General features: G+C 32.9%; 1 protein-coding gene across 1 annotated transcript in view; it reads right to left on the bottom strand.

Annotated features, from left to right (window-relative positions):
- The window catches only part of LOC140443675 (phenoloxidase 1-like), a 35,930-nt gene that overhangs the window by 3,156 nt on the left and 10,733 nt on the right, over positions 1–22,041 (bottom strand). Inside the window, exons 3-10 of the mRNA XM_072535048.1 lie at positions 21,462–21,657; positions 18,893–19,116; positions 18,078–18,280; positions 12,899–13,151; positions 7,266–7,430; positions 1,646–1,774; positions 1,261–1,585; positions 749–987 (exon numbers count right to left, since the gene is read on the bottom strand). Of these exons, the coding sequence (XP_072391149.1) occupies positions 749–987; positions 1,261–1,585; positions 1,646–1,774; positions 7,266–7,430; positions 12,899–13,151; positions 18,078–18,280; positions 18,893–19,116; positions 21,462–21,657 (1,734 nt within the window). The remainder of the gene's footprint in view (positions 1–748; positions 988–1,260; positions 1,586–1,645; positions 1,775–7,265; positions 7,431–12,898; positions 13,152–18,077; positions 18,281–18,892; positions 19,117–21,461; positions 21,658–22,041) is intronic.

Genomic DNA, 22,041 nt, shown 5'->3' with positions numbered 1-22,041 from the left:
ATAAATGGTTCTTAAAACAGACTTTCAAAGGAACAGTTAAACAGAATATCAATTCAAAAACTAAATAAAGAAATATGTAGACGATAAAGCTTTTAAAGTTTAATAGTTAGCCATTATCAAGCATTTAACACTTACAAAGAATTGAGATGAAAGATATGCTGGCGTGCTGTAACAGTACGCTAGAGTAAACAGATGCAGAGAACTCAGCAACATATGCAAAAACTTAAATAAATCGATTGAAATATTGACCAACATAGTATCTTGAATTGGACTTTGACGCTTGTACAAAAAGTCTCTTTATTTTAATACAATAAACAATTTGAATCTAAAATTGTGATTTATTCATGTTATAGGAAACTAGCTTCAGAACGTACCAATTATAATTACAAAAATATATTCACTGTTTTCTACAACACAAAAATAGCGATTTAAACATGATGAAATTTATTATTCTTGAGATAACAGCTTCTAGATCAGCTAGACTGGGCTATCCTATTGGCGAAACCCAAAGAAACTCGACAAAGAAGTTGACCAAAGAAGAGATGAAATGATGATTTCAATAAAGATTAAGAAAAATCAGTGTAGCCAACTGGCATCAAACTGCGGAAAATAAGACATAATGCAGAAATAAGCATTGCAATTGTGAAGATAGTTAGTCAATTATTAACAAATCTTCTCCTTTTTCATAATAAACGTAAGTAACGATAAGTAACATTCATTTAAAGTACCTGAACAAATTTGTACTTACAGCATCATCTCTCCAGTTGGAAATCATAACAAAAAGTTCGCATTGAAATCCAGGACTGTCAGTATTACCCATAGGTATCAGCATATGTTGGGGCCAACCACATCCGCAGAAATTAAATTGAGCCAAACGTTCACCTCCTTCGGGTCTTGTGGTATCCAAGTCACGGAAGGTCCTTTCAAAGGGTATGGTTACGGAAGAATCCGTGGAATTACGGGTTATTATGTTTTTGCCTTGTTTCACTAAAAATATATAAAGTTGAGTAACTAAAATTTTACAGTAATTATAAATGTAATTAGAAAGCAAAAAAAGATTGGTTTACGAAGTCCTTGGGAAATTTATTAAAGTTATTCTAGCCAAAAAATACTTCCAGTATCTTCAAACAAAGGTCTTTTTAAGCAGAAATATTTACCTGCTTTAATGTAGGGCTCTCAAGGATGTACTCTCACAAAATTTTGAGACGTTATTTTTTAAACAACAGTAAAATAGAGATATAAATTAAAAATGGAACTTACAACTAACTTTGAACTTATCAAGTTCAATAAACATATGTTTCTGATCTCTAAATAACCATGGATTGCCCCTTTCATCGTGTTTGGGAGCCATAAATATTCTGCATGTTCCTTGTTTAGCTGATCCGTTATTTGAAACTGTAATTCGGTATTTAAATTCATGGTGGTCCAAATGGGTAAAACGAACAAACACTGCACCGCGTGGTTGGAAGTCCATTCCGCGAGATAGATCAACGTCAGATTGTTTCCAGAAGGTAGTTAAAATGTTAGGCTGTCCTTGCGATGATTCTATTGTTACATTGTCGACTGTAACTCCTGGGTAATTAAGCTAAAAAATTTTAAATGTTGGTAAATACAAAGTGGAGTTTATTATTATATTTTGATTTACCTGTTGATATGTGTATCTAGGCAAGGATGATTTAAAATTTTGGAAAATGTCATCAATATATGCGTGCCATCTATAAAATATAGGATCGCGCATAGCAGTTGCGGAATCACCCATCACTCCAAAAGATTCCTAGAAAATATATATGTCTCATAGAATATAAACAAATGTGCACAATTTTCTCTAAATAAAAATGTTTTTTGTCTTTTAATTTTGGTAATTCAATTTCAAATACACCTTGTATCAAAGACCCAAACAGAAACGACTGAGAATACATATCCATATAATATTCGCTGTGTGCGAGTACTTGGAGGAGATACGAGAAACGATCGTGTGCGTGAAGCGGTGAAACCTTGCATTTTAATTAGCACACTTCATTAGTACTACCATAGAACAAAACGGGATTAAGGAGAGACCGGCCCTGGCAAGGTACGGTTAAGTTGTACTGATATCGTACTCCTAGTTTTTAATAAAAACAAGTGGTTTTATTAAACCACTTGTTTTTAATTTTTAAAATTAAAGTGTTTATCTACTAGATACTACTACGTAAGTCATCTATACGTAATTATTATTTTATTATTGTGAAAAGAAAACGTCAAATAATAAATATACACTACCGTACAATCATTTTGTGAGGTTAGCTGCTATAAGTAGCTTATAGTAGCATGCGATTGGTTTTTCATTTACCAGAGTCGGAGTAAGGCCTTCGCCACCGCAGCTTAAAATGACTTCACACAATGTAAATACACCTTCCGATCTAACCAGTCCAGTAAATCAACGTTCGAATATCACAAACAGTTATGCTTCAGCCTCTTCACATTCTTTTCCGAGTAAGAACCAAGCAGTTGTATTTAGTTGTATCGATAATGCTAAACTGCAGGATTATCTCATTCCTTTGGGTACAATCATCAACCCAAAAAATATTATGTTTTTATCTAGATTATCTCATAATAGAATCTGCATATATTTGGCAAACAAAACCGTAGTAGATAACTTCATGACACAACATGGCTCTATAGAAGTACTCGGCGAAGTTGTAACAGCACGAAGACTTGTCTCTCCAGCAGAAAGACTAGTCTTGTCTGGAGTCTGCCCGTCAATTTCTCATCAAGTATTAGTTGAAGAATTACAGAATATCGGTTTAAAGCTTATTTCCCCAATAACAGTTCTGAAGATTAGCTCGACTCTTCCCGAATATAGTCACATATTGAGCTTTCGGAGGCAAGTTTATATAAGCCCTATAACATCACCAATTCCAGATTCTATTCTAATAAATTTCGACCAAACACCTTACCGCATATTTTTGTCACAAGGTACACTCACCTGCTTTATTTGCAAAAATGCAGGACACATATCATCCCAATGCAAAACCAGTTCAGTAACGGAATCAACTCATATTGAGTCAAACAATGAAGTACCAAATCAAACAGCTTCAACAAGTATACTACAAAAGGTACCAAACACCCAGCAGTCATCAAGTTATCCATTATCAAATCCGAGCATATCACCTACACCTACAAATCTCCACGACAAAGAAACTACTAATACTCCTACTCATAGCAACACTTTTAATCAACCTCTTTCAGCGACAATACCGTTTTCACAAACTTCGGAAGCAATATTTTCCAATCTATCAGCTCCTTTTCCATTAGATACAACTGCAGAAAATTCTAATAAAACTGATACATCACCACAATTTTTTGAAACAACCATTTCAACCAATCTTACAAATAAAACTACAAGCTCGACTTCTGTCACTACGAATGAGTTTGCTCCAGTACTTCCAAATGTAATAAAGCCACATCATCTAAGTGAAAACTCTAATAGCAATTGCGAAAACGCAAGTTCTTCCATAAAACGCAGTATTGGTGAAATCGACATGCCTCCTTCAGATTCAGCTATTTCATCAGAAAATCTGTTTGCAAAACCCAAACTCTCTAAACCAAAAAAACCACGCTCATCTAAAGTTCAATCTACACGGGAAACTCTTGAAAATTTCATTGATAATCATACCCCACCATTCGTTTTAAATTTCCACCAATTGTCCTTACTGATTGATAATGTCCAAGGCTCCCCCGACACTATTAGCGTCGTAAAAGAATTTACAACTGATATGGCTGGTTTACTCCATCTTTTACAAAGCAGCTATCAATATGCAAATGATAGATCTACAAAAAGCAAGTTTACAAAACTTCAAAAGAAACTAAACAACCACTTAGGGAAAGAGATTTCTGACTTAGATAGTGACTCTTCTGTAGACAATCGTTCAGTATCATCTAACTCTCAGGTGTGAGGTTCCCTCACACGTCGGAATAACAGGAAATGAAGAAGCTGACAGGATTGCACGAGAGGCAATTTTAAGTGATTTGTCGGAGCCGATAGACAAGTGTGTTTCCAGTGACTTAAAAGCTTATTTTAAAAAGTGTTGTGTTTGTGGCGAAATGAGTGGTCTCAAACTAATTCCAATTTAAATAAAATCAAAAATAATGTGTCTCAGTGGTTTCCATCGTCGCGCAATAGACGAGAACAAATTGCGGTTGCGCGTTTACGTCTAGGACATACCAGATTAACGCACTCCTACCTTTTCACAAAGAAAAATCCACCTATATGTGATCAGTGTAACGTCCGATTAACAGTCGAACACTTTTTAACAATTTGTAGTAAATATGACCAAGAAAGACAGCGCTACAAGATCCACTCGCTCTACCACAGGCTTTAGGTCAAAACTGTTCCAGTGATAATATAGTGAATTATCTTAGATCCATAAACATTTTGTATAATTTGTAGGTGTTTAACTTTGTTATTTATATTTTGTTCCGTCGCTAATAACCTTTTGGTGGATGCGACATCTTTTTCTAATAAAAAAAAAACGGGATTAAGCAAATGTAATATAAATTGTAAAAATATTCATAAGCAAAAATGAATGCAAAGAAAAAAGTTAACTTCTAATATAAATTACAATAATAATTATTGTATTAAATAATTAAGTTTAAGTCATTTTATTATATAGTTGTATATATAGTTATATTGTATATATAGTTATCTATTTTTACAATTAAAAAACTATTAAACATTTTCCGTAGTTAAATATTGATATAAATTACAATAATTATTTTATTAAATAAACAAGTTAAGGTCATTTTATTTGTTGTTTACATACGAGTAATAAATTAAAAGTGCTAATAATTTCGCTGATCTACGACACTACGTGTCGCTCTTCCGAACTTGCATATAGCGAATAGCCTGAATGTGTAAAATATCTAACAGCGTTGTAAATAAATTTTAATGAAAGTATACAAATTAATAAATTCTTAAGAACTTGAAAAACAATGTATTAAAAAAATTCATAAATGAACACATTTTGAAATAGAAAACAATCAATATAGGATTCCTAAGCGTAACAAAAATTAAAGAGAGATGAATTTTCTGCTTGGAATAAAACTGTTGACTGACTGGACATGTCACAAATATTATTATATAGAGGTGAGGAATGATTTGAAAATCAATTATCTATTTCTGTGACGGCTTTATATTATACATCACTATTATGCAAAATAATAATTCGTTTAAAAATGCATAAATATCTAGGAGTATTAGTAATGTTATGTCTCGTCTATACTGGGTGTACTAGAAAATAGTGCATTCTTTAAAGGTTTAGGTAGAAGGCGCCATATAGAGCAAAAAAGTAAAATAACATTGTTTTCTAAATTTAATCGTTTGACCAAAAAACGAAAGTACATTTTGGTATGTTTAGTGTTTTCGCCTTTAGTGTTTTGGGTAATTCATATGGTTCCATTAAACGATTGTTAACTATTTCCGCCCATAAATTTATGCCAAATTTTCGTTAAAAATTTGTCCTACGAAGGGTTTTTGTCACCCCATATGTGGCAATTATGAAATTTATACACACCGTTTCTCGTAAAACATGCTTCATCCGCAAATACCACTTCAGATGAAAATTCAGATTATCTGATGTATTTATCTTGAAACCACCTACAAAATGTTAATCTTCGAGGAAGATCACCTTGATGTAAATCTTGTACTCTGTGATAGTGGTATGGGTATAGAAGTTGTTCTCGAAATGTTCTATGTACAACGTTTTTCGGCATTCCAACTATTTTAACTACTGTTCGAGTACTTACATTTGGATTATTCTCCACAGCATCTAAAATGTCGTCTTATACATTTAATCGACGGATTTTCTTCTACCTTTGCCCTATCCGTTTCGGGCGTTGGCTATTAACAAGGCTATTTTGACTTTGTTTACGGCACCTCTGAACAGTTTGGTCGATGTTAGTCCGAACCATTGTCGCAGGTTATGCATCCGTGAGTATTGTCTTCTTCCCGGTCTCCTCCTACTGTCGATTCTTCCTTGGACTATTAACTGTAGCAGCCGATACTTAGTATGCCTCATGACATGTCCGAAGTACTCAAGCTTCCGTTTCTTTGCGGTGAAGATTATTTCTTTGCTTTTGCCTATTCTCTGCATTACTTCCACGTTAGTGATGTGGTCTGTCCAGGATATCCGAAGAATACGGCGATATATCCACAGCTCAAAGGATTCTAGTTTCTTCAGGGTGGCTTCCGTTGTGGTCCATGCCTCTGCTCCATAGAACAAGACCGGGAAGACATAACACTTGACCAGTCTTAATTTTAGTTCCATTGAGATTTTGCTTGTGAACCACTTTTTCATATTGTTGAACGCGTTTCGCGCTTTTTCAATTCGTGATCTTATTTCTGTTGACTGGTCCCATTTTGTGTTGACTGTGGTTCCAAGGTATGTGTATGTCTCCACTTGTTCTATTTTTCGGTTGTTTAATGTCAATTGCATCGGAGGTTGTTGTGTTCTGCTGATGAGCATGCATTTAGTTTTGGTTGTATTGAGTTCTAAACCATATTCTTGACTTGCTGTGTGTATGCTTTGCATGAGTCTTTGAAGCTCGTTGCAGTCATTTGCGATAATAACTGTGTCGTCGGCATATCTAATATTATTGATTACCTCTCCGTTTACTTTGATACCCTCCGAAACTTCTCCCAGTGCTTCTCTGAAGATTTGTTCAGAGTATATATTGAACAGGAGCGGCGAGAGGACGCATCCCTGTCGTACACCCTTTTTAATATCTATTTTCCCACTGTGTAAGTTGCCCATCTTTATCTCAGCACTTTGGTTCCAATAGAGACCGGTTATTATGCGCAGATCCTTGCCATCAATATGCATCTTCCTGAGTATTTCCATGAGTTTATCATGTTTGACCTTGTCAAACGCCTTGGAGAAGTCGATGAAGCACAAGTGGACGTCCTTGTGCATGTCTCTGCATCTTTGAATTAAAACTTGCAGACTGAAGATCGTCTGACTGAACAGAACCCGTTTCTAATAATGTTTGAGAAACATTTACAAAAGTTCGAAAATTATTTCGCTTTTCGAAGTACCGATACAGATACATTTGGACAACTAAATTACTATTACACTGCGCTTCTCCATAAATAATCAACATATCATGGTACTCTTGAATCGAAAACATTTTGTGACACTAAACACGATCGTTCGAAAATATCTGTTTACTAAAGTTGTGACTGTCTACGTTTAGATTTTTATACTGCACGTAGTTGACAAAATACTTACTAGATGTCTATGGTCTGGATCGTGTATATATGAAATAAATATGTGGCCCATGTTATGTATATCTCCATAAAAATCTCTATTGGGTGAAAGAATACTGGATTCGATCATATTGCCCAAGGTATCTATTCCTGTGGCTTCGTCTAGCAAAATGGTTCGACCATTTCTCTAAAAAATAAAAATAAAAGTAAAATAAAATTTTGATATATAATTAGAGCACCGGTTACACCCGTATTCCAAATTTTTAAAATAAATACATACATGATAATTAGTACAAAATAAAAAAAGTAAATTATTTAGAATGCTAATATTTACACAAATCGTTCATAATAGACCATAAGGTAAAAGAAAGAAATGATGAAAAGGATCTGAAGGAAAGGTATATAAAATAGTGAAACAATAAATACTTATCGAATAATCTCGAGAAAGATGTAAGTATAAGATTTATATATTTAAAAGGTTCGCTGAAACGATATTGCACTGGTTGAAAAGTTCATCTACGTGAAATCTATGCTTCATTTATTTTAAATATATTATTTATTCTTGGTTATTTCAGTCTTTGGTTAGAATTTATTAAATATAAATAATAGTACTAGCGTTTTTAAACTGAACAATAGGGCGGGCATGTTTTCGACGCTGAAGTACCTGAGGGTTTTAAAAGTACCCTTGTTTTGGACGCAAGATAAAGTACTAAAATCGGGAGAAACGTATTGGAGGTGCGTAAAACGGTCGTGTAAAGCGAAGATATTCACGAAAGGGCCAGAAAAGTTAGTGATCCGAAGTAATCTAGAACATAATCACGAGTGTGATATCAAGACGCTTAATAGACAGATTGTGCGTAGCAGTACCAAAAAAAAGGCTAAGGATAATTTGACCGAAAGGCCGTCCAAAATCATACATAGTGCGTTGAAAGAAAATGTAGATTGCTTGAGCCACATTTCTGTTAAAGACGTTAATTTAATACGAAATCAAATATACAGTGAACGGCGAATGGCTCAACCGAAACTGCCCAAAAGTAAAGAAGAAACTATTGCTGCGGTAAATATTATGAATATCAAAACACTTAAAGACGAGAATTTTATATTTGCGGTTAAACTAAGTTCTAACATTATCATCTTCTCGTGTAACACTAACATGCGTTTTCTGTGCGGCAGTGAAACGATTTATATGGACGGTACATTTAGTTACTGTGCTCAATATTTCAAGCAATTTTTACCATACATGTATTTATCAATGGACATTATATACCATTGTGTCATTGTTTACTTCCCGACAAATCGGAAAAAACCTATATAAAACTATTTAATGTTCTGAAATGCAAATGTGAAGTAATTGGTCTAAAATTCAATCCAAAAATCATTTTCTCCGATTTTGAAATTGCTATCCACAATGCTGCGCGTTTTGAATTTCCAAATGTGCACATTAAAGGGTGCCGTTTTAATCTTATGCAAGCTTGGTATCGTAATATCGGTGGTTGTGGCTTAATTCGGGAATATAAATTGGCAGACAGTGAAATATCTAAATGGCTGAAATATATTTTTGGGCTGCCATTTTTACCTCCCTCAGAAGTTGAAGAATCTTTCATATATGATTTTATGGCTATTCAACCAAAGGATTCAAAAATTGAAAAGTTTTCCGACTACTTATTGGACAACTACATTGGCGACCACGCAACATTTCCGTCGGAGATGTGGGCTGCGATGAGTGAGAGTTTACAATTAACAACTAATGCTTGTGAATCGTTCCACTCGCGTTTTAATGATAATTTTTACCATGCTCAACCAAATATTTTCCATTTTATTGACGTTTTAAACAATTTTCAAACTGAAACTTACATTAAAATTAATAGTGTCTGTAATAGTGAAAGTAATAGACTTAAAGATCCAAAGAGTAGAAAAAAAATTATGTTCGTTAGAAATAGGATACATGAGTATCAAACTAACTGTATCGATCGATTCCATTTCGTAAAATGTATGTCGTATTTATTTCAAAGTGACAAATAAACCTTATCAAGCTTAATCTCTAGAATTTTATTACCTGACTTTCCATTTACATTTCAATTACACCCAGCGTCCAAATCATGTATGCAGAAACAGGTAATTTTATTTTTCAGTGTCGAATTTTAAATTTAGCGTGCACGCTCAAATAATAATATATCAAAATATTTTAATACAATTATAAAAAAAACGTGTGGCACTTAGGGACTGCCGACAGAAGTGAATACTTCTTATAGCGCGTTATTACTATATGTGGGCTATTGGAATTTTATATCTGCTTATTACTGAATGGTTGATATTTTTTTGTAATAACACCACACATTGAATATCTTTAAAATAAAAAAAAAAATCTTAATTTTTTCCTTTAATTTTTTTTATTTTAGTAATTTATTTTATTTTAAAATTTGTTAATATAATATAAAATTTATATAATTGAATATTTAATTTTGATTATTATTATGTTCTAAACAATAGTATGCATATATTTATATTTAAATCAATGACATCTTAATCTTAACCAGTCATTTGCGTACGAAATAAAAAAGGAAATAGACGCGGAGATAGTCACGGACTGGTGACGTCAGTCCAAAAGTTCTAAAAATGTTTGTTTTTACTATTTTCTTTATAATTTCATCATATTTTAAACCTGCCTTGGACTCTTAAAAAGATTTGAAAATCAAAATTAGCCAAATCGACCCAGTCGTTCTCTAGTTGTGGTTAAAAAGTTTTATAAAATAAAATATCTTTTGTTAAACGTCATTTTATATCTTTAATTAGTGTTTAAACTTTAAAATAAGTGTATACAGTTAAGTCAGTTTGTCACGCATAAAACTAAAGACCAACCAGCTACCGCCTGTTATTAAGTAAAGACATATTTTAATGTTTATAAACGCTCTAGACTCACTACATCGAAAAAAAATTGATACAAAAAAAAACTTTCAGTTTCAGATTTAAGTAAAATTTGTGACGTTTCTGATTTGTTTACTTGTGGCTGTCAGTTTGATGAATTTTTTGCTGTTTATTTATATTACACACAGTTGTTTTCACAATCACGTTTATATTGGAGTTTCAAATTTTATGGTAAGTGTATTCTATTTTCCCATTAATTTCCATACAAAGTTAACCCCATTCCCACAGTTAAGGAATGGTTTAGTTTAAGTTTCCGCAAAAGTGAAAGAAATGACAAAAAGAAAATATTTTATTGAATTTTTTGAGAGTATGCCTGTAAAAACTTTTACCTCACAAACACAAAAACTCGTTTTAAATTTAATCGAGTAATTTGAGTTGGAAAAAAGGAATGGGATATCGTTGGAACCGCTGCGTTGTGATCTATTCAAGAGATACAAAATGTGCAATTTTCTTTCTTTTAAAATTGTTTATTTACCAATTTTATTACATAACAAAATATTTATAATTAGGAACTTTTTATTTTTGGTGTTTTTCAATTTCAATTAAAATAATACTATTTTAACACTGCTTTAGGGAGTAGCAACTGCACTTAATTGGCAAGAAACACGGTATACAATATACGATAAAGAAAAGAAAAAATGATGTTTTATCTTCTCCAGGAAAAATCAGACCCCGTTTAAAAATGAAATCTACTGATTAACCTGAGGGCAATAAAATGGAAATTCGAAAAACAATATATAATATGTACCAGGATAGTAAGTAACCAACTTTCTGTTGAGAATTACGAGTAGGAATTAACATGTTATAGTAATATATTAAAATAAATAACTTTGTAGAGAAACATGTAACACGTGAAGCATTGATCAATGAGCTGTAGACTAAAAAAATTGTTTCTACAAGTAAAACATCCTAGAGTAGAACAATGAAAGATTTCGGCTTTGAATTAAAAAAAGATGATAATCGAAGAGCTTTAATTGAAAGAACTCATATGGCAGTACAACGATCGTGTTTCTTAGGGTGCGTTCATAATGGAGACCATTGCATCGTATCCTCGCCTAGATCATAGCACTTCACTGACAGTCAACGATCGCATTTAAAATAATGCATTTATTTTACCTGGTGATCGATACGATGGTCGGAGCACGAAGGGTCGGTGGTCGGCGCCTCGTAGTGTCGATCGTAGAGTACTAGGATCGAGGGTCGAAAAAATACTAAGCTGGAATACTATGGTCCAAGTCTATGGTCCGATATCTGGCTCGAGGCTGGGCGTTGCGCTTTGACAGTGAACGCTGGCATTTTTAAAATAATGCATTTATTTTAACTGGCGATGATAATACGATACCATCTTAGGGTCCGAGCGAGGGTCGGCGCCTCGTTATGAGCGCATACTTACGTAAATACATCAAAAACGGAAATAGTACATATCCACGAGAAGTTGAAGAGAAGGAACAAATAAAATGATGTCGTGGTAGGATGACAACACCAGAAGTGTACGTAAACTAGGTGATTACGACGGAAAAAGATTTATTGTGGTTCATGCTAGTTAAGCAGAAGGTTTTATTTGAGACGCCAGTTTGTTGTTTTGTTCCAAATTTTTGACCACAGATTATCGCGTGAAGTAAATAGTAAATTATTTACTAAATGGATAAGTACACAATTTCTTCTTAATTTAGAAAACCCATCTTTGATTGTCAACATACCATAGTAAAATCATGAGTAAACAACCTTTCACTAAATGGTTAATATCAGATATTATAGATTGGTTGAAGAAATACAATGCTATTGAACATAAGTTGAAACCAGAATTTTTAAAATTGGCCAAGATGAATGGACAAGAAAATATATATATTGTAGATGAATTGATACGTGAATATGGACATAAAGTGCTTGGATTGTCACTGTATCAACCAGATTGACCACCTGCTATTGTATGGGCAGATTGCAGGACTTACTATAATACGTATATTGGTAGAGATGAATGTAGAGATGAACATGTTTTAAGTATCTGGAGGAAGCAATTTAAAAGGTAACGATGTCACCTGAGCAAAGTGTTTAGAATCTACTAATAAATTAAATAAACAGTGGATTATTAGAGAAGAAAATATGTGTAATATTAATATCGAACCTGTAAGAATTAACATTGGAGAAAACAGTTCAGATTTTGAAGGCAATGAAAAACATACGTTCAAAATCTTGCAACAATATTATTTGAGCTAAATAACATTTCATTCTTTAAAAAATTTAACTATTACATTTACACACTGTAAATATATTTAATCATATATTTGTTTAAATTATTCATTTATTTAATAACCACTAATAATATTAAAAGAATTTATTAAGCTACTTTAAATTTAACTGTAATTCTATTTATTTGAAATGTCAAATTTTATATATAATCCGTGATCACACCACTCGCCACTTTCTGTCGCTTGCAGTTGCATGGAGTAAATTTCCGACTTATTTCATATGCTTTAAATGATGACGCATGGGTAAAGAACCATGGACTCCACTTGTATGTATGTATATTATAGTATAGAGTATACCGCAAGGTTGCTGCAAGCGTCATGGTCACGCATGAGATTATTTTGGTTCTGTGCAACAACATGCAGGCATACCAAGCGATACGAAATGCTCGCTTCAAAAAGATTTAAAGGCTATTAGCATTATGAACTTTAAATACGATTTTATTTGTATTAGTAAAAAGTATTAATTTTTTTTTATACTTACGTCTTGTACTCTACCAGATTGAATAGCTTCAAAAATTCTGTCCCTCCACCTCTCCAAGTCATCGACGTCCACCGTGATCTGATCCGCCTCTCTCTTAAGGTTCGTTAATGTTTGATTAGCAACCCGTGCAGGCCAGGCTCTACTTGAAACCAAACTATCCAATTTAGGAAAGTATGCCTCTGTAATTGGTTGTCTCCAATTAATGTACCTCTCGGTTCGCTTCATACCATGACAAAGTCGCTCAAAGTTATATCTAAATAGAGAAAATTAAGTTGCGATTAGCAATTGAATTTGAATAGAGTCAAAGAAAACACAATAACAGATTTAACTGATGGGGTTCAATCAGTTTGAAGATGCAGACTGATCAAAGTAGAACTGAAATAGTTTACTAAGAAGAACTGAAAGTGACAAAGCGTTATATATTTTCCGGTTCCATTTAATACTATATTTAATATTACTCTAGTTTTACGGTAATATTTTCAAAAGTAAATTTTAATAGGGATAAAATCCTAAACGAACTCAGAAGGCAAGGTCGAGGGTTCAGCCCATGCGTTATTTACAATAGTTATGGATGAAATAATAAAGCACTGCTCAAAAGAAGTGAAAGTAAAAATTAACTACAAAAGGATCTAGAGATTTATGATTCGATAATAACAGAATATAACATGAATCTTAACAAAATAAAACACAAGTAACAGTAGTAAGTGAATAAATGCAACACATAAATATACAAATCGACGGAACAAAAATTAAACAAGTAAATAATTTTAAGTATCTAGGATTAGACTTAAAAAATGATGGTAAACAATAACTGAATCGTTCCTTTTAGAAGAGTCCATTTTTGACAATATTGACATTTCTTCATAAATCCGTTTTTTATATGTCAACGCACCATTCTAAGCAGAAATGGCATCAGTCTAGACTTGTTGTAATTATCTACATCATCATCATCATTGGTGCTACAGCCCTATAAAAGAGCCTCGACCTTCCCAAGTCTATTACGCCAGTCAGTTTTATCCATTGCCAACTGTTGTCAGTTTGCTGCGCCTATTTGTCTACCATCCTCATCTACACCATCCCTCCATCTGAGTTTTGGTCTACCCCTTTTTCTACTTCCCACAGGTTGTGACATAAGGATTCTTCTAGGAGGGTTGTTCTGCTGTGCTCTTGCCAGATGTCCTGCCCATCTTAGTCTTCCTATTTTTATAAAGGATACTACGTCTCTACCACCAAATATATGTTTATATCTGTGATATATCTCGTAGTTGTACCTCCTTCTCCAAACACCATTTTCACAGATGCCACCAAATATTCTTCTCAGGAGCCTTCGTTCAAATATAAGCAGGAGATTTTCATCTGCCTTGGAAATGGTCCATGCCTCCGACCCATATGTCAACACTAGTTGTATAAGGGTTTTGTATATGGTTATTTTTGTTTTTTGGCTTAAGTTTCTGCTTCTTATATGTCTACTCAGTCCAAAATAGCATTTGTTTGCTAGGATTATTCTTCGCTTGATTTCTTCCGTCATGACGTTCTCCTTGGTGATCAGGGAGCCTAAGTATGTGAATTTGTCCACCACTTCAAAGGTAGAATTATCAACCGTGAATTGGTGGCCGATGTTTCTGGCTCTATTGTTGGGTGTTGATGCCATTATTATAGTTTTATTTTTATTTACTTGCAGGCCCATATTTTTTGAGGCGTGTGACAAGGTGGTATACATTTCTTCTAGCTTGCGTGTTGTGCGGGCAACTAGATCAACATCATCTGCATATGCCAAAATTTGGGATGATTTATTAAAAATGTTTCCTCTGCTGTCTATTTGGGCATCCCTGACCGCCTTTTCCAAAGCTATGTTGAAAAGGAGACACGCCAGCGCATATCCCTGTCACAGCCCAACATGCATTTCAAATGCCTGTGATTGTTCGCCCTGTATTTGCACTTTACGCATTGTAGCCTTAACCAATCTTATCAGTTTATCGGGGATGTGGAATTCATCCATGGCTTCATACAATTTATTTCTTAGGACAATCTACAGTTTAATATAAATACGCATTCCCTTCGAAAACCACATGAGTCATCGACTGATGTTTCGGCGCAGAATTGTCATTTGTAAACAAAACGATCAAGATGGCTGCAATAAATGATACGAATAATGAAGTGAATTTAGAAAAAAGTAAAAAAATAGACAAAAAGACAATTATGTCAGAAATGATCTAGAAAGCAAGACTGTGTGGGGAAGAATATGAAAAGTATAAAGGTAATGTTGTACCTGCAAGAAAATCAGGAGGAGTCTGTGGGTAAGCTTTAAGGTTAAAATAGTTTTAAAACGTAAAATTATTACCTATATATTTTTTGTATTTTTCGCTTAAAGTACTTTGAAAAAGTTATTGCGGATGTAAGGGCCAAATGCAGAAGCATGTTTACCAAGAATTCACAAGATTCATACTTACAAGGGATTATGGGAAAGTTTGAATTAAAAAAGAGACAACCTTAAAATGAAAATCCAAAGAATAGAAGATATAACATTAGTTACTCCGTGATAGTCTCGGGTGGCAAAATTATTGTTTACAAAAAAGCTTTTATGGGAATTTACACTGTGAGTCATGAAAGAATTCGAAAAATATCTAAGCTTCTTGTAAAAGGAAAAGCACCAATAGATAAACGTGGAAAAAATATTTCAGGTAATGCTAAGTCTGAAAATTTAATAGAACAGATTAAGACTCATAGTGGGAGTTTTCCCACTAAGATTTCACATTACACAGGGAGAGAGATGCATTACCTAGACAAAAAATTGAATGTGCAAATTATGTATGACCCATCATGTGCCAAATTTTCTAATAATAATATTTCAGTGAAGTATAAATTTTATTTAAAGATTTTCCGGGAACATTTTTCTCTATATTTTGGACATCCACAGGTAGACACCTGTTGTGAATGTGAACAGTTAGAAATAAAAATTAAGAGTCCATCTTTAAACGAAACTGTGAAATGCGTGGCCGTTGCGGAACTTACATAAAATACGTGCAAAGAAGTTCTACAATAAAACGGCAGAAATTGCAGAGGAAACATTTAACTTACGTCAACTAACCTACAACGTCTTTGGAATTCACAATATGCAAAAAAATCAAGGAATGTTTTACACCTACCACGAGGGTCAATCCACAAAAAGTCCCAATTAAGTTGCTTCGTTAGTTATGGATTATATTAAGTCTGAAGTGTCTACTGCTGTGAAAGATCTTCACTTATTTTCTGTCAGCTGTGCCGGTCAAAACCGGAATGATTCTGTAGTGAGATTTCTACTTTCGTTAGTAGATACTCGTTTAAGTTTTAAAACCACAAACCAGTAGGTACTTTCCACAACGTGACCATTTCTTTTTGCCGAACGATAGAAGCTTTGCTTTAATAAAAAGAGTCATAAAAAACTCTGACCGTGTTAACCACCCAAAAGAATATACAGAAATTCTTTACGACACAAAAAATTTTTTGTTAAAATGGTAGAAACATCGAATATTTCTGAATTTAAAAAGTGGTGGCCTAAACATTACAAAAAAACGTGTTTGTCCACCGACTCAGTGGGCAGACAAGAGAAGGATAAAAAAATCTCTTTCCAGATTTCAAACTACTACCATTTTTTTTTTATTTTTCAAACCAAACAAGGACTGTAACAGTATCGGCATATATGAATGGTTTTATCACTAACAACTTTAAACTTAAAATAAGTGATAAAATTACATTTTTATCAACAGTTCTGGCACAACAATCTGGTATCAACAATAAAAAAAATTGAAAATAGACGCAAACTCATGAACTACATACCAGAGGAAAAAATATCATTTTTTGAAGAGATTATGCAGTGGCCTACTACTGATGCAATTAATGATGATTATTGCTTATACTTTCTTTTACAGATAATAAAATTTCAAAAAAAGAAATATTTTTTTTACTTTTTTTCAAAACCACAAGTCACTTTTTTTAAAAGCCTAATATGACTTAAGAAAAACAATTTTTACAAAAAATATGAAATACATAATATTCAGTATAGTGAAATATTGCGACAATTAATTTTAAATCAGTTTTTCTTACAGCGCATAAAAACAGTTTTTTGTAATTTACTCAAAACTATAATTTCTTATTCATGTTGTTTCTGAAATCACCAATTCAACTAGAAATAAATAACGTAATAAATAAGACACTACAATTAGACTTTGCAATGAAAAAGCTTTCAAAAATTAAGAGACAATAATAAAACAAACAAAAATAATTTTTATTTAAGTCTATATGCACACCAATACTAACGTTTATGTATATGTAAATCATCGTCTTTAACCAAAAAACAAAAAAGTAAAATCCAAGTAGTAGAAATTAAATATCTCGCGGTAAGATACGAATTAAAACTTAAATCAACTCTTAAATTCAAAGAAAAAAAGATAAATAAGTTGCCCCACATGAAATAGCCCACAGCATAAAATAATGCTGTGAGAAAAATACTACAAGCGAAAAGCTCAGCTTTAATGATCAATTTGAACTCAAATTTCCCTTCTTCATTAATAATCAATCGTGAAATTGTCCAATAACACCTAGGTAGAATATTTAAAAGAAGAATGTCTTGTCAATGTTTTCTTTCAGTATAAACATCAATAACACAGTCAAAATTTAAAATATGATTCAACAAAGTACACACTTCTTTTCTTTCTTTAACTGAGAAGCGTCTCTTTAATAATTATGACAACAAATTATATATTAGACAACTTGAATGGTAATACGTCTATAACTAGATATATTCTTTAATAAATTTCTTCAACTTTCATACACCTATTAGTGTTTAAAGCCTAATTTAAACAAACGTAGTAATAAAATAGTAAAAAACCAAATGTTTTTTACTATTCTATTACTACAATATGCAAATGTGTATTTACAATATGAAGCTTACTTCCGGTATCAATGGATGTCAGTTTGCATGTAAATTAAAAAAAAAATAAAATCCAAATACTTTTGTATGTGTCACTATCTTGTTACACAAATAAATACACTGAAAGATTGATACCCAGAAATTGAATTCATTCGTATCTTTATAAAAACATTGAACGCTCCTATAAAAACCATTGAGCTAATGCTCAATTCCAAAAGAAAACCCATTTCTGAAAATAGTAAAAAGTTAAAAATATTTATGGAGCATTACCTTGCGACTATTTGCTGATGCATGTAATAGAACAATTCTCCTCTTCTATTCTTATTTACTACTTGCATTGCGCCGTCGAAAGGATATACCAGATGCCAATGCCAATGATGTAGATTAATACCCAAATCTTCTCTAAAATAAGCTAAACGATGTTCTGACTCCAAGTCAGTAGCAGTAAAGTCCTTAACAATTTCAATTGGTCTCTAAAATTAATAAAATGTATTGTAATACAATATTAGCAAACGGTTTATTGCTGGTAAGCTTTTGGTTTATGTGGAGGCTATGCTATTTAACCATGGTATTTAAAGGTATATTACGGATGATCTTTTTTTGTTGTTTTTTCTGTTTACTGCGTGAGCTTAGTTAACTTTTATTATATAGCAATTTTGTCTTATCAATAGAGGAATAAGTTTTGTCTAACGATCTAATACTGGATTTTCGTTAGCTGATAGTACGGATATAGTATGCTATTGTTGTGCTCCTGGTGTTTGATCGAGTAGTGATCAGATAGAGCATTGTTCAAAATATTTACTCAGCATAAGTAAAAGACTAGCAATTGAATGAGTGAAAAGGATAAATTTTTTACAGATTGGAAAACAAACTATTTTTAATTAGTCGTATCTGTAGTAGATTTCACTAAAAATGTATTGGTTAGTTTGGTACTACGCCCGATCTTTTGTCTTAGGCAGAGACACATAACTTTTACATTCAGTCTTTAATTTGATTGAATAATTTGCGTAGTATTTAATAATTTAATTATTAGTACGAGTATAAATATAAAAAGTTTACATATTTAACATGTAGTTAAAACTTACTCTGGATCCTACAGGTACAATAGTCGCTTCTTCCCTAGCTTGGCCAAACAGTTTGCTATCCACGTATTTATCTGGAAAGGTTCTAATAAATGACGGCAAATCTATGTCCTTGGTATCCGGCCTGTGATACAATGCTACTGAGAGACAGTAGTTGAAAAGGTACGGATTTACTTTGTCACGAGTATAAACCGCAACAGAAAGCAGATCATCAACATCACGCATTCCTAAAGTATACGAGAAATAAATTTTTACTAGTATAATGTTAAATTTGGAACTAGATTTTATTATTTCATCAAAATCAACGTTTCGGCAGGTACTCCTTTTACCAGACCAGAATCGAGAATTCAGAAGATTTTATTGTAAAACATATAATACCTTACCGAAACACGTAAATTGAGACGCTATATTAATAAACGAACAAAGAGTAAAAACTGACATTTGATGTATCATTGCTTACTGTCATTAATATATAATTATGTTTTTATAGGCGTATCTTTGGTGTTGTTGTCAAAAGAGGCAAAGTGGAGATATGTTACAACATTAAGATTGTTATTATTTAAATCAAATTGAAATATAGCATTCTTATCTCCACCCTTTCCTCCCTCCACTTCCAAACCAACTCGCCAACACGCACTAGCCAAGTGTTCGTGTTGGCGAGTAACCAGGCTTTACTTCATACAATGTTATCTTGTATGGTCTTATACCAGACCAGAAGATGATGAAACTGAAGGAGGAGCTAAGAATAATAAAATGGGACACCATCGGTCTCAGCTAAATAGACAAAGAGAAGAAGCCTAAATTACTCTTAAATCAGGAAACGTATTTCATTTTAGAGAAGACGAAAACCAAGTGGTGGAGTAAAATTCATTATATATGGAAAGCACACACAAAATATAGTTAAAATTATGAGTTTAAGCCCGAGGATTGTATATCTCATCTTGAAACTAAGTGCAAGATATAACCTTAAGTTAATCCAGACATATGCTCCAATGACTCCCCACTCGGATGAAGAAATTGAAAAATTTTATGAGGACTTAAAAAAACAGCGTTAAATGCCACACCAGCATATTACACAATAATGATGGGCGACTTAAATGCGAAAACTAGGTTTAAGCACTATAATGCAGAAGTAGCAATGGGTAAGTATGGATATGGTGAAAAAAATGAACGAGGGCAAAGATTGCTAAATTTCTTACATCAGGAAAATTTATCCATGATGAACTCTTTTTTTGACGAGAAGCCTCAGCTTAAATGGACAAGGATCAGCTCCTGATCAGTGAGACTGAGAGAAGAGCCTGATAGAGAAGTCTGCAAAATACAACAAACAATTGGCACTAATATTCGTGGACTGTGAGAAAGCATTCGATAGAATAAGCCATCAAAAAATGTTAAAAGCATTGACAGAATGCCAAATAGACCATCGCTTCACTAACATAGTCAAATATATATATATCAAAATGATATATCAAAATGACACAGCTAGCGTAAGACTATCTGAACAAGAAACAAATATATTCTGTATATAGCGAGGAGCACAGCAAGAAAACACCGTCTCTACAAAGTTATTCATGACGCTTTTAGAACATACCTACATGTCTGAACGAGCATGGTATCTATATTAATAGAGAGAAACTCAGTCATGTGAGATTTGCAGATGAGATTGTCCTTATAGCCGATCGTATAGATGATGCAATAATAGTTTTTGATAAATTATATCACGTTCCTTGGAGGTCGGACTGAAGAATAATATGAAAACGACGCAAAAAATGACTAATCTGGTGATAAATCGAGACATTGCTGTTGATGGAAGGGATATTGTGCAGACTGCATCGTATAAGTACTTAGGACATGAAATTCGGTTGGGCAGAGATAATAAGACATGTTAGCTCCCACGTCGCAATGGATTAGCCTGAGCAGCGTTTGGTTTATTAAACTATGTTTTTAAATTAGATCTACCCATATGCCTCAAAAGGAAAATCTTTGTGTGTTTGTACTGACTTATGAAGCAAAAACATTAACACTCACAAAAAAGGTAATGAATAACATTCGTGTGACCCAAAGAGCAATGGAGCGCCAAAAGTTTCTGAGAGAAATGAAGAAATAAAATGATAAAAATTAAATAGAGCAGGACACGTCGTCAGATTATCAGAGAACCGATGGAAAAAACGTATTGTCGAGTGGAGATCAAGACAGGAAGCACTACGGAGAAGAGGACGCCCATCAACCAGGTGGACTGACGACCTTAAGCAACTTGATGCAAGCCGCATAAGACAGAGACAGATCTAAAGAGCTGAGGAAGACCTATGTCCAGCAGTGGACGCATAGAGGTTGATGATTTATATATATATATATATATATATATATATATATATATATATATATATATATATATACATATATATATATATATATATATATATATATATATATGTATATATGTGTGTATATATAAATACTTTTTTAATATATGTATTTTTTATCCTTATTTAAAAAATCTGAAAATAGAATATTTAACGTGCTTTAATGAAAAAAATATGTTTAAGTAATGATTCTAATACTATATTTTTACCTAAGTAGATATTAATTAATTCGCCAGCAATTTTTCTATGTTTGGGAATCCACAATGAGAAATTTTCATCTCTCTTTAAGTCTAAAATGTCTCCTAATGGTGGAATTGAGATGGTATTGACAGGAACTTTGCCTCCGGTAGCTTCTTCTCCAAATCGACTAGAAATTTGACCTCCTATGTATTTGTATTTTTCAGGCTAAAGAAATATTGAAATTAGTTTTGGATTAACATTAACTTGTTGATAAAAATTGTTGCCGAAAAAAACGAATTCTTCTTTCGAACTTTAAAACACGTAAAATTAAAACACGTAAAACAACGATAGAGGATTTTTGAGACTTGTCAAACGAAGAGTTTTGTTAAAAACTTTTTAAAATATCAAATGCAATAAGATTAATAGTGACCAAATAATTAACCAGGAAACAAGCACTGCAAACAAAGTTATAAGGAAAATAATAAGTTTCGCGTTTTGATTTTTTATTTAAACATATTTCCACTAAAAAATGATGACTCCCTAGATGAGAGTCTTTTTGTAATATCTCAAACCCGGCTATACAGTTGTGTCGAGTAAAAATCTAACTTA

The sequence above is a fragment of the Diabrotica undecimpunctata genome, chromosome 6 (assembly GCF_040954645.1).
Source record: "Diabrotica undecimpunctata isolate CICGRU chromosome 6, icDiaUnde3, whole genome shotgun sequence".
Classification (NCBI taxonomy): domain Eukaryota; kingdom Metazoa; phylum Arthropoda; class Insecta; order Coleoptera; family Chrysomelidae; genus Diabrotica; species Diabrotica undecimpunctata.
This window is presented reverse-complemented; position numbering and strand designations above follow the sequence as displayed.